Here is a 13,473-nt window from a genome sequence, read left to right as displayed (position 1 = left end):
CAGGTGGTCATTCTGTATCGCATGCGCGTTCCCGATTTTCCTGGAAAGGGTTGTATTTCAGGGGCTTAATTCGGGAAAAAAATCCCGAAAAATCATTGAAATAGGGGGACTTACGGGATTTTCGATAAATTTTAAGATAGGTGATTTTTCAAATCTTTCCCCAACAATTCTCAAATAGGATTAGTTTCAAACTCCCGAAAAAATCAAAAATGGTGGTTGTGCGGCTTTTTCGTGTTTTCCCCGATTCTCCCGAATGTGGTCACTGTGCATGCTTTGCTGCAAAGCACGCCGAGCTGGCCTTCTCTTCTCAGGGAAGTACATCTTCTCAGGGGTGCTGTTCGTTATTCCGAAGGTTCGATATTCCGAAGGTTCATTATTCCGAAGGTTCGTTAATCCGAAACACACAAATTTCCTATACCTAGAGGTTCGTTAATCCGAAAATGAAAGAGGGTTCGATAATCCGAACATTTATTTATTTGTTGTTTTTTTTTTTTGTGGCGTTATTCCGAAGGTTCGTTATTCCGAAGATTTGTTAATCCGAAAATGAAATTCGGAAAAACGAACCTTCGGAATAACGAATCTTCGGACTGAAGAGCCTTTGGAATAACGAACCTTCGGAATAACGAGCTGTAACCCTTCTCAGGTGTTATTCAACATAAAAAATATATCTTAAGACTTTCCTGTCAGTACTTGTGCTGAAATTATGGACAGTCTTCACCTAGGGACTCTCCCTTCATTGAGGGGGTAATTTTGTTATCTTCCCTTCCAAAAACCTGTGATAGGCTGGGGGTAAATTTGATGTCTTCCTTTCCAAAAGCCCGTGATGGGTTTTCACAATCCTGATCAATTTCTATTCCTAAAGGGCGTATCTCTTAGAATATGGAACAAGCATGGCATGTGTATGTTTGATGGCCTGAGTGGGTCAGGGTCGTGATATATATGGTTGTAGCATTAGAAATATATCTTTCTGCTTTGAAACTGGGTGGAACAGCATACCCTACAATCGCTGGATTATTTCTTTGTTGCAATCGTGAATGTTATTGATGATGATGATGATGATATACTAATGATAGCAATGATAACAATCACAATGATGACTAGAATAGTGATGATGAATGATATCAACAATTATGACAATAACAATGATAATAATTTTGTGAGCGCAGAACGATAGAGAAGTATTCTACTGCCCATCGGGAGCATCCGAAGACTAATTAACAGAAAGTGGATAAACAAAGTTATTTGGATTGGGATTGGGATTTCTTCGAGCAACCTCATGCAGTCCCTTCCAAGCACTACACACCCGCCACCCCACCTCACCTCATTCCGCAACCGATTACTGCTTTGAGAAAACCCTAAACTTCTCGGCATCGCTCACAGTCTATACTAAAATATTCTACTTTGTATTTTGAGACGGGACTAAGTGTGAAGAAAACAGTTGACCCTATTTCTGGTTCCATTGCATATTTTGCTCCTGCGACAATAGCTCCCATGTCATCTGCCGCCTCCAAGCCAAATATAAATCTACCCATTCACATAACCCTCACACTAATCCTAATCCTCACATCAAGCTAAACCTAAAATCCAACCACAATCCTAACCTAACCCTAATCCTAAGTCCTTCGAGAAAATAAGACCTAAGCAATGTCGCAGGAGCAAGTGTAGTGTCACCCCACGCCTAATTCCTATACCCTCGAAAAGTTCTCGAGTGTGACAGTGACAAAGACTGGAGGATACGTTTGAGAACATTCTCTTGCCAAGTGCCTCTGGAAATTTTGAATATCTTGACTTAACAAGCCAAAGGGGAAAAAAACAATTAACGATCATGTAATTTTTATTTTTCTGGGGAGAACGAGCGAGACGCTCTGCAGTGTGGATTGCAAAGTAAATGACGCCCTCTATTGGCCAGTGTTTACTTCCAGGATCATTCAGTCGAAAACGGTGGACATGGTTGAATTACACGGCTCTAACACACAAGGGAGATGAGCGCCACCTCTCTGAATTCACTGAAAAATGTACTATGAACTGAGCATAGGACTGTAAAATAGTGGCAGTGGTGAGAGTCAATGATTTATTATCAGCGTGAGCCTAAGACTGTTTAAATTATGCCAATACGAAAACTACCATGTACATGTATTAGCATTAATGACTCCCACAGCGCATTTTACACGACGTGTATTTACTACAAATTTCATGGACAATAATCCACGATCATTAAGTTTACAGGACTTTTTTTTTAAAATCAAAAAGTATCATTGAATAACTTTCAAGAGATACAATGCTGTTTGAATTCATACTTCATTCCGCAAAGCGATAATACCTTTACCAAACTGTTTGTTTTCAGAGATGGGATTTAATACCCCACAGTAATTGGCGCACGCCCCGCAGAGGTTACAATTCGGGATATCCATACACATGCATAGTTGAAAAAGCAGCAATGCAGCCTTTTGATAGTAGGCCAACTGAGTGAATTGTATGCCAGTAATTTACACTTGTCATGTACATAAAGGAATTTTTTCATCTTTAAAAATGATATATAAATTGCAGATTTTGTTCTTCTTTTTTTCTTACAAAAAAAGAGCAGTATCTTTATACTTTTATAACGTCGCTTAATTAATGTGCCAATGAGTCAAATGTGCACTAGTTTCACATCACACACACACTCATGGACAGGAAATAAGCATGGAACACAAAGGGTAAAGAGCTGCCGCTTTGAATGGACGTGAAAAAGGAAAAATATCCTAGCCATATGGGCCCACTTTGGCTGCACTTTATAGCTTCTCCCAAGCTCACTGTGCGATAGTCCAGCAAAAAAAAAAAACAAATAAATAAAAAGATTTAAAAAAAAAACGAAAAAAGAAAAAAGTAAAGGGCCTATATAGCCGGAGGAGACTTCGCCGCAAGAAAGGACTTGCCCTCTCACCAAAAAGGCAATGTCCAAGACGTTTCCAGACAAGGTGACAACTTACTCTGGTCGCCCAGAAATCTCGGAGACGTCGCCGCGACTTCTCCGAAACGTCTTTTCAGTCGCGGAGACGTCTCCGTGACGTCTCCGGTAAGTCCCTAATCGGTCTCCCTGCTGGTCGCGCGGGTCACGGAGACGTCTCTGAGACCTCGGGGACAAATTAGTCTCCGCGACTTGTCTGCGAAGGAAACATCGCAGAGGACGTCGTGGAGACGTCGCAGAGACGTCGCAAAGACGTCGCGGAGACCTCCGAAACCCGCTGGAGACTGCAGAGGGATTCTCTTTAAAAAAATCGAACATGTTCCATTCTGTTGTGACTCCCCGAAGACCAGGCTGTGATAGTATCTGTATTGTAGACGTCACCGAAACATGGCCAAGATGTTGCCAAAACGTCTTCCCGACCACTCTGCGAAATCTGAGTCACTCACTTGTGACACTTCCATCGTCAATCTTTTTTTTTTTCAACCTTGTCTACCATCCTTCCTATCTCCCTCCCCCTCCAATACCTGTGCTTACTATCATTGTTAGTATCGAGTGTAACGTTACAACAATATTCTGTGTTATTTTCCATGAGTTATCCAATTTCATTAAACTTGTTATATTTTTCTCGTTCTCATTTCTTTCCTCATTAATGACTTCAATTTTTGAAAGTTCAGTCATGCTGTTTTATTTCATTCAATTACGCTTATCTGATGTCATAAGCATGATATCAATGACTGCCGAAGGTGATCAAGCCTGCTTACAGTACTGTAGTAAATGATCCAATCTTTGATGACATAATCATTAATATAATATATCACGCTTCTTTTGAAGGCCCTCCTACACGTACATCAACTATAAACGATACTTTTTTTTTGTTCAAAATATTCTTCATATTATGAACCGGAGTGCACAAGTTTCAGCAAAAAAAAAAAAAAAGAAAAAAAAATGAATATTAATGTTAACCGAATGACTTATTGATTTTCACCTAGAGTATAATAAAGACTAGATTGGTTAATCTTATTTTAATTAAAATGTGCATTTTGGAGGACAGTGGCAAGGTTTTGTCTTTCACATGACTTATCGTCTACCATGCATATTATAACAGGATGGTGATAAAAAACCCCACAAACATTGCTACATGAAAGGAACAAAATGAGGCAAAACAAACATAGAAATAAAAACAAGCAAAATATGAAACAAAACCATCCGGAAAGAAAGTCATAAAAAAATAATAATGATGATCATAAACAGTATTCATGAAGCACGTGTCACAATAAAAATATGCACATTTAAGGAAGGAAAAAAGAAATAAAGAAAAAACGGACATGGCAGAGAGAAGAGGAAACAAGACAAGATGAAAAGTAACCAAACTTTGACATTATAGCACATTGCATTCACTGACAGCACATTGACAGGTTGAAGAAATATAAGACTCTTAAAGACATAAAAATAGCATTCAAAGAAAATGCCATATACGTACTCTCACGCACGTGCACAACCTTCATTATAATCTACTAGTATACTTTTACTTGTTCATAACCTATTACTAATACTAGTATATCTCTCGTGCTGGTCAGCCAACTTCTTGATTGCAATACGTTATGCTGTAATTATCATGATATTGTGCGTGTTTCTGTAACTCGGTGATTCGTATTTGTATTAATTGTTATGTGAGTACAGCAAAAGAAGCGAAATAGATAGGCAGAGAGGGGGAATAAGGGGGAGAGGAACAAACAGGGGATGGGGTGGAGAGGGAACAGGAAAAAGGAAAGAAGGAAGGAAAGAAACGTACGTAATATGAGCCTGCTTGAGCGGAAGGGGAGAGATCCAAGCGATCCCCGCCCAACTCCACCATTGTAAACCCCACCTCTAAAAGCTAAGCGTAGAGGGCGCTGGCATAAATAAATAAATTTCTGAATGAAATCGCCGCTGCTGCAGTCGGCAAGCCCATGTAGAAAGTTTTCATTATTTTCCCCTCAGAATGGCCGCCCAGAGGCCTATAGATTGGGTGGCACTGCTTATTGGGAGATTCGAGGAGCAGGTATGTAGTGATATATCACTCTTATTGTTCATATGATGTCATTATTTTGGGAAGTGGTCGTCATTTTCCAGTTTCTTTAGTCGGTGAACGGGGACATGTCCATACGATTAATGTGTAGAGATCATTACTGTAGTAATGAATGGGACGTCTCGTCATTCGTTCGCGTACAAACGGAGGCCGAATCGAAGCCACACAGTAAACGTCAACGTGTGTGCTGGTGCCGTAGACCGCTGCGAAGCCAGTCTGAGTAAAAAAGGTTGGGTTGAATGATTGGTTTTCATTGGCCTATGTGAGCGGAGTTGCTCAAGAATTACTTGCTGAAAGAGTAGTTCAAGACAAGTGTAATACCTTTGTACTGCTATCTGGATGAGCAGAATGAGATTTTAAAATGAACTCAATAATACAGCTAGGACTGGCTGCTGCACCAAGAAACCAGTAGTGCCAGTATTGTTGAGTAGAGTCCGCCACCGTACATTACTTGCAGTGCACTGCAAGGCTAGGCCCATACATTCAATGCAAGCTCAAGCGGCTTGCTAATGCTACAGACAGTACAAACATGTTCACGATTTGTGTGGGATGTGTGCATATATAACTCTCTCTAGCTCCTCAGAATAACTAAAACTTCCTCGTATTTACATGTAGGGCCTATAATATAAGGCATTTGGCACAAAATAAACATACAATTGTTGATGTTGGACGTTGTAATTGTTGTTTAGTACTCCCATCCATGACCATGTACGCATCACGCCAATCACGGTCAATTTTTCTTTGTAGACATGCTAAGACCCTGTGATTTTGATTTATTGCCAACATAGAATTAGAACTTTTATTAGTTTTAGTAGCTGTAGCTTATGAAATTTAGACCTAGAGTCCCTAGATTAAGTGAGCATGCCAATGTCAATGATCCCTTCACTGCAGTTGAGTTGATGAGTGACAAAAAGATTCAGAGTATGGATATAAGTGGACCGAAAGATTGATCTGTATCTGGTCGTCGGGGATATACATGTACAGTGTATGTATTCCATGGAGACTGCGTCTGGCTTCACGGATGAGGAGAGCGATAACATCAAAAAAAAAATAAAAGACTCCGGAGGACAGACGGATCTTTCCGTCTAGGATATAAGCCGTTTACTTTGAAGTTTATAGACTTACATTGGCATTCATAATATACGTTGTAGTGAATATCAATTTGCAGTTGATAACCATATGGGTTGCAGTGTGACATTGTTTATTTCCTCATTTGTTGCATTGCGATTTCTAATCTTTGCGGTGTTCATTATTTCAGCGAATGGACCTATTTTCTTCGGATTAACATTTAAATAACAACTTGTAAAAGTATTGCCTCGCATTGACAAAACACAAATGTGTTGTACATTGTATCTAACCTGGGAATTCAATAACTTATTACCTGATAAGGGATAATTCGTATTTCTCTTTCCATCACTCTGTTTCTTGGTTGTGACTTCAACAACCTGCGAGATGTCCCAGTTTGCAAAATATTATACACCGTAGGTTAAGTACAGACAATTTTAAACAATGTAACTAGTAAAAAAAAAAAAGAAGAAAAAAATGAAGTTGGGATAGGTTGGAATTGGATGGTTGATACATTTTATGTATATGAAACATGAGATGCTGGCTGTCATAATATTGTCATATGGTGTGACACTACAGCTTGCAATTCATTGGTCTGAATGCTAAATGCATTTCTTACCCATTTTCTTTTCTTTCATCTTTTTAACAACATTCCTGTCAGGGATGCAAAAAGTGTACTGTGTACAACTTGTGCATAGATGCCAAGTTCAAAACAATTTTATGAGTGAGATTTTCATGACTCGGCGTCTTGGCGCGCGCACATGTGTGCGAGAGAGGGAGTGAAGCGAGGGGGGGGGGTCCCCCTCCCAGGGTAGGGAGCTTTTTCAATTTTTAGCTCTCAATGGTGCGATCTGGTGCATACTGAAGTGACTATATTGTACTTATTTTGAAAAACAAAAGAGGGGGGAGGGGCACCCCCTCCAAGCCCCACCCTCCCCCAGTTCCCCCCCCCCCCCTACAAAGTAGGGAGCTTTTTCAATTTTTAGCTCTTAATGGTGCGATCTGGTGCATATTAAAGTGACTATATTTTACTTATTTTGAAAAACAAAAGGGAAATATACCTTAAATTGCAACTATCACTTTAATCCTTTGAGCTATGTCCCGATGCATGAGAAAAAAGGATGCCATGCGTGAGATTGTGAGATGGACCCTAAATGTGTGAGACTTGGTAGCTCTGCTTGTGGTGTGCTCAGGGTGCAGAAATTTAAGTGTGAAATAGTTGCAATTGTACAATTTGTAAATTCTATTGCATGATCTGAATCCATATTCACCTTGGTTATACAGATCTATTCATTGCATAATGTGTGTTTGTGCAGCAAATTCAGAAATTTGTGATGGGAGTGGTCTGATTTTCAGGCATCCACTACAGTTGTATAAGTATGGTGTTTTTATAATATTCAAATGTTACCCTATAGAACTGCCAAATTAAGGGGAACATCTCTGATGTTAATCTGTATTTATTTTGTTTATTACATTTTTCTCTCCTTTAAATATACTTTCATGATGGTATTACTCACTTTGTGTACAAATTGATACATCTTGAGAATTGTATTTTCTTTTGGTGGAATATGGGCCTATTGCATGAAAATATGATACTGGTTAGGTAACTTTACAATTAATGGTAAATCTGCAATCAGTGGTAGCCATTAATGATGGCTATGAAAGAGTCTTTTGGTAGAATAATTGTGCTGTTGAACAGATTACCTTTTAAAACAGTTCAAAGTTCATATACATACATACCAAAAACACTGAAATGAACCATATGCCCCAGGTATGACACCAACACAGAAATCATCAGAGCTTGAAACAAAGCTCTACAACAAAGGTAATCTGTCTATAGTATGGTGCTGTGTAGTTGTCTGATGTTGAGAGAGGATAATTGCCTCTAGAACTGTATTATTCTGGTGCTTGTCTTGACTTTCAAGAGACTGAAAAAAAATATGAAGGTTGTAGACTGAAAAAGAAGCAAAATCCAGTTACAAACATTGATCAGAAGTTAATACTTAATAGCACCATATTAAACAACATCAAACACAATTATTTTTTCTTTTTTAAAAGCATTTTCCCATATTCATATTTTCTCTATAGCTACTAAAAGTATACAGTGTGTGACTGCAATTTCATTTCATAATGGACAATGCATTAAATCCATTGGTGTTGTAGAAACTTTAATTGTACTAGCTCTGTACATTGTATATATCGAATTCAAATTTGTGCTACATGATGTTTGTTGTCACGATGAACTTTCTTTCTGGAATGTGAGGAAATTATTACTGTGATTTATTACAACCCTCTATGAGCTGTTTGTTTGAGTTTGCAGTGAAGTTCAAAATGCCGAGAGGTTTGGTAAAAAGCTGTTACCATTTAAAAGTCCACAATTTGGTTGACACCACAAAGTAAATTGGATTTTGATATTCATATCAATGAAATGTGTTTGTCATTTACTCTCTGATTGTTGGATAGTTCAACAACTCTTATTTATTTATTCTTTCACAATGGTCTAGGAAATCAGCTTTTAGAGAAAACTGCCTTCAAAGTTTTCTCTCCGACACAATTGTGATCAGGGGGAGGTAAGACAGTTTTCACCTCTTGACAAGAGAAGGTTTGCACATAGCTACCTCCGCGACATTCATTCAAGCTTTATAGCGCCAAGGGTCTACGCATGACCATTCAGTAACCAGGATGTCACACACTGACCAATAAGATCACTCCCTCATTGCTAGGGGCGGAGTCTACAGGTGTATCTGCGGTGCTAAATCTTTCCTTTGATCATTATCGTAGTCTTTGAAATTTCAGCAAATGATAGATGAGACATTCAACTACAATGTTTTCCCAACAACAGAAATTTGATGGTTTTGACCGATTTTGATGAACTGTCTGCAAACTTGATTTTCTTGTCTCAGCCAACATCAACTTTTGAATCCTTTTGTCATGGTGGGTCACATTTAGAAACAATTTGAAAGGCAAAATTACTGTTAAGATTACATGAATACTAGTTTGAATCTCATCTGTAGATCCCCACCATTAACCTGTTGAGGACGAGTCTCAAGTATACTTGGGCAGGGATCTATGGGAAATGCGCGTTGTAGCAAAATCAGCCCGTCCTCAACAGGAAATAGATTATGAGGCATTCCAAAAAGTTGATCTGGAAGACCTGCAACCTCAACCTTTCAATCCTTCACACTGACATTTCATATCTTGTTTTGTTGTGCTGCAAAATGATTTTTCCTAATTAATCAATCAGTGTGAATTATGAAACAGGATGCATGGACTCTCACTATATTTCAAGAAAGAAAGTTCATCAAATCACACATAATGCATTCTTGAGGCCATGTCATTGACAAACTCAGTACTTTAGAAGCCGGTTCATAGTTCCAATTTGCACATGAGCAGAAAAAGGTCATTTGTACCAACAGCAGGCATGCTGGTTTTTAAAGTCACTGAAATGGGCGTCTGTAATATAATGATTATGTATGCAGTCTTTACACATGATGCTTGCCAGTACATCTACCTGACTGCAACAAAGTGTTCATTAAAGCCTAGTACTATGATGGACAATATTGATAAAATTAGATAAAGTTTGTTAATGCACTCAATACAAAACAATTTATGCATCCTCAAGTGTTAATTAACGGACCATTCTGGTCACTTGGTCTAAGTTTATTCCTTGTTTGAACATGAATTGCATCAATTATTATGTGGGGCATCAATAGGCCCGTGCACACACAATGAAAATCGAAATTACAATCGCGATCCAAATTTCGATTTTTTTTTTCGACTGTTCATACACAAGGAAAACTCGCACTTCGCAGCTAGGAAAGAGTGATCAGTGGCCAAATTGCGCATTCGCGAAACTTGCATGACCGAAGACTGACCCCGCGGTCCCAATAATGTTGACGTTCACGCGCTACGAACGATGGGATTAAAAATACCGATTTCAGAATCTCGATCGCGCTCACACACACGACGCTTGGCAAAATAATTGCGATTATTCTGAAAAATCGCACTAATAGTGCGAGTTGGATTGTGATTAGGATCGCGAAAATTAGTGAAATTTTTCTGTCCACACTGGAAAAAATTTCGAAATTTTGATCGCGATAAGAAAATCGATTTTTAAAAGCGCACTTTTTCCCTTGTGTGTGAACGGGCCTAATGTGTAAGCATTACATTTTTATGTCACTTTGAAATCAAGTGAAGTGCCAGATCAACTTTGAAAGGTCATATTGGTACTAGTGTGCGCATGGACTAATTATGAACTGGCTCATTTTCATCGTGTATAGATTGATTGCATGTTGGCAATATCAACAGTTAGAAAAAATGCTGTTACTAATAATGGGCAAGTTCTACATGTTCATGATACCCCCAACCTACTGTATACACCATATGTGACCGTGCATCACAAAACGAACAAAAAGTCGCACCCCTTGATTTTACATGAGGACTCAAAAAAGGTGAAATGGGTCTTAAACCGAGTCATTCTTGAGTTTTTCATATTTTCTGAAAGAGCTATCCTTCTTCTACATTATTCTCTAGTTTGGGATCATAACATGAATGGGAAAGTGTGTTTTCAGCAGTTTTTCTACAACTCTTTTTTTTGGGGGGAGAATAGAATGATCAGGTGTATCTCAGTCCCCTTTTCATTTCTTGAAATCCTTTACACACTCTCCACTTTCAAGTCTAATAACTTTTGAAAGGATAACTCTACTGCCCTGAAAGTTGGCAATAATCATGGGCAGAATGTGTTAATAGAACATGCTCAATTTCAGTTTAATCTGATAATCCCTTCTTTGTTGTTGCTCCGGTGGTTTACATCCTGTGTTTTGTCCCTTTGATTGCATGGCTAGCACGTCTTGGTAAAGATTATTCAAGCCCTTGAATAGACCCTGTTCTTCAGAGCCTCTAAATTTCTCCGTTCACACTTTTCCAGAGTGTGTGCTTTCTTTCTAGTATTTAGATAGGTTAGCAGAGTCCATTTGAATTGAGTTATACATCATTTTAAAGCTGAGAGTCTGCTCCTTAAGAATCTGCCCTTAACTGATAATCCATGTCCGGTGACTTTTTGTTGGTTTTGTGATACAGGGTCACATATATTTTGTGAGTTTTTATTTTCAATAATTTTGTAAGTCAGATACTATTCCCAAATTTAAAAACATGAAAAATTATTAACTCTGACTTTCACATGAATATGACTTACATAATTTTTTTTTTTTTTTTGCTGGGCACCACAATCGCAAATTTAGCCCTCACGAAATTGTCAGGAAGTCACGATTTGCAAAAAATTAGACTTGCAAAAAATTAGATGTGCAAAATATAAAATATGGCATATTTACAGTACATTGTACAATTGTAAAGCGTAAACCACTTTCTCTCAAACTACAATGTATCATGTACAAGTTTGTACTGTGTGCGTGAGTGGCATGGGTATGCCATGATACAACTGTATTTGGTGGTACGCATCCAGTGAATGCATAATATTGCTGTGGGCATGGTATTCTATTCGTAAAGAAATTATGCCTAGGCCATGTTAAAATTAGAAACATTCATTTCATTCGATAAAAGAGAAAGTTAATATCATCTCCTCCTATTTTCCTCCTCTCTTTCTCTCTCTTCGTCTTCTTCCTTGCTGTTTCTCCCAAAATTCTTTGTGCCATTGATATATTGTTCAATCTTTTCATATTCTTGCACTCTTTTTTAGTCTGTTGAGTAACGATCCAACATGCTCATTACAGTACCTGAACCTTTTGCAATTTCTTTGAGATTAGACAATATTCCTCCAACCCAATACTGAAGAACTGCAGTGATTTGTAAAATCGCAGTTCGCCCTCCGAGACTAGGATGAAAACAGCAGCAACAACAACAGGTTTTTTTTTTTTCTGCATTTCAAAGTTGCCTTTGGTACTGCACTTTTTATCTTCTTCTTTTTTTCTGTGTGACTCCTGATCTGGCAGGTGAATTCAGACAGTGATTGCCCTTTATTGAAAAGATTACTGGCCCCATCTTTTCCCTTATCCTCTACCAAGAATTATGATCCATTTTGTTTGTTTGTTTGATTGTTTGTGGGGAGATCTCTTTTTAAAAATTGATTAGTAATCATTAACACAACAGGTTTAAGTTTGAAAAGACTGAATTTGCAATGTATTCACATTTTATGCATGCTTTCTTCACAAAAGTTGCCCTTAACAACCCTAAAGCCTGCAGAGCCTTGCCCTACCTAGCAACAACTAAGTGAATTCCTGCCTATGGGACTTAATGGGAAGGAGCAGGTGAATTAAAGGGGCATTCCGGACGATTTTCATAATTTCACATCATGTACAAACTGTAGTACATAAATCAACAGCTTCATGTATAGATTTGTAGAATTTATTGTGGTTCTTGAGCAGAGAAACAGTACTTTCAAAAACCTTAAACAAATTACACTGAACAAAGATGATGACATAGGAGCCTCACATATCTCAGAAATGTAGCAGTGTCATTCCATTACAATACCGCATGCTTGCAAGCTCACCTGTGTGTAATCTATGCATGCCTTCTTCTTTTGTGCTGCTTCCTTGAGCCACATCTCATGCATTCTTATGGTGAGGCTGCCATGTCATCATCCTTGTTCATTGCAATTTTGTTATAAACTTCGAAAACATTCTTATTTTTCATCCCAATCATTATAAATCCTGAAACTCTGTACCCAGTATAACTAATTTATATATGTTCAAATGTAAAAATTTGAAAATCATCCGGAGGTCTCCTTTAAATGGTTCATTACTGTGCTGTAGGAAAAGAAAAATCTAATTGATATTTGAAATGCAAGTTTTGCAACTTGATGCACAAACCATTAATTCATGTGTATGAACACACACAAAAAAGTCATTGTGATGCAAAAATCAACCCTATGTAATTATCTTTTAATAACTGAGTGCAAACAAAGAGAAACTGACCAGAAAAAATTGTATTTGATTTATAGGTGAAATATTGATTTAAAAAAAATGGGATAACATCGATTCTATTTTAGAAACACGTGATAATTTGCTGTACAATGAGCACAGAGAGAAACTCTGTTTTTGTTTTGTTTTTTTATCCCACAATGCAATGTGCTACAGTACATTTTTTGTGTCTGCATTCTTGGACGCCCAGGATCACATTGCAGTCCTGCGCAGTGTGTGTGAACCAGTAGCAAATAAACTTGAGTTTTGCATTGCAATGCAAAAAAACAAAGAAAAAAAAAAGAATGTTAATTTCGGTGTGTGAATGTGACTAACAATTAGTACACACAGTGCATTCCAAGTACACTGTATTTGTGTGAATCAAGTGTGTACAGATGGATGGAATAGTCTGTCAACAGTTCCTTTAAAGAGGAAATATCAATAAAGTTGAATACACCAGTAAACTGGCTTGTTGTGCA

At 38.0% G+C, this 13,473-nt stretch overlaps 1 protein-coding gene across 1 annotated transcript in view; it reads left to right on the top strand.

Annotated features, from left to right (window-relative positions):
* Nucleotides 1-4,892: 4,892 nt before the first annotated feature.
* LOC140227186 (neurofibromin-like) overlaps nucleotides 4,893-13,473 on the top strand; it is a 122,301-nt gene continuing 113,720 nt past the window's right edge. The window contains 1 exon segment of the mRNA XM_072307615.1: nucleotides 4,893-4,988. Within this exon segment, the coding sequence (XP_072163716.1) occupies nucleotides 4,929-4,988 (60 nt within the window). The 5' untranslated portion in view covers nucleotides 4,893-4,928.

Source organism: Diadema setosum, chromosome 4 (genome assembly GCF_964275005.1).
Source record: "Diadema setosum chromosome 4, eeDiaSeto1, whole genome shotgun sequence".
NCBI lineage: Eukaryota > Metazoa > Echinodermata > Echinoidea > Diadematoida > Diadematidae > Diadema > Diadema setosum.
Note: the sequence above shows the minus strand (reverse complement) of the source record. Positions and strands in the feature narration are given on the sequence as shown.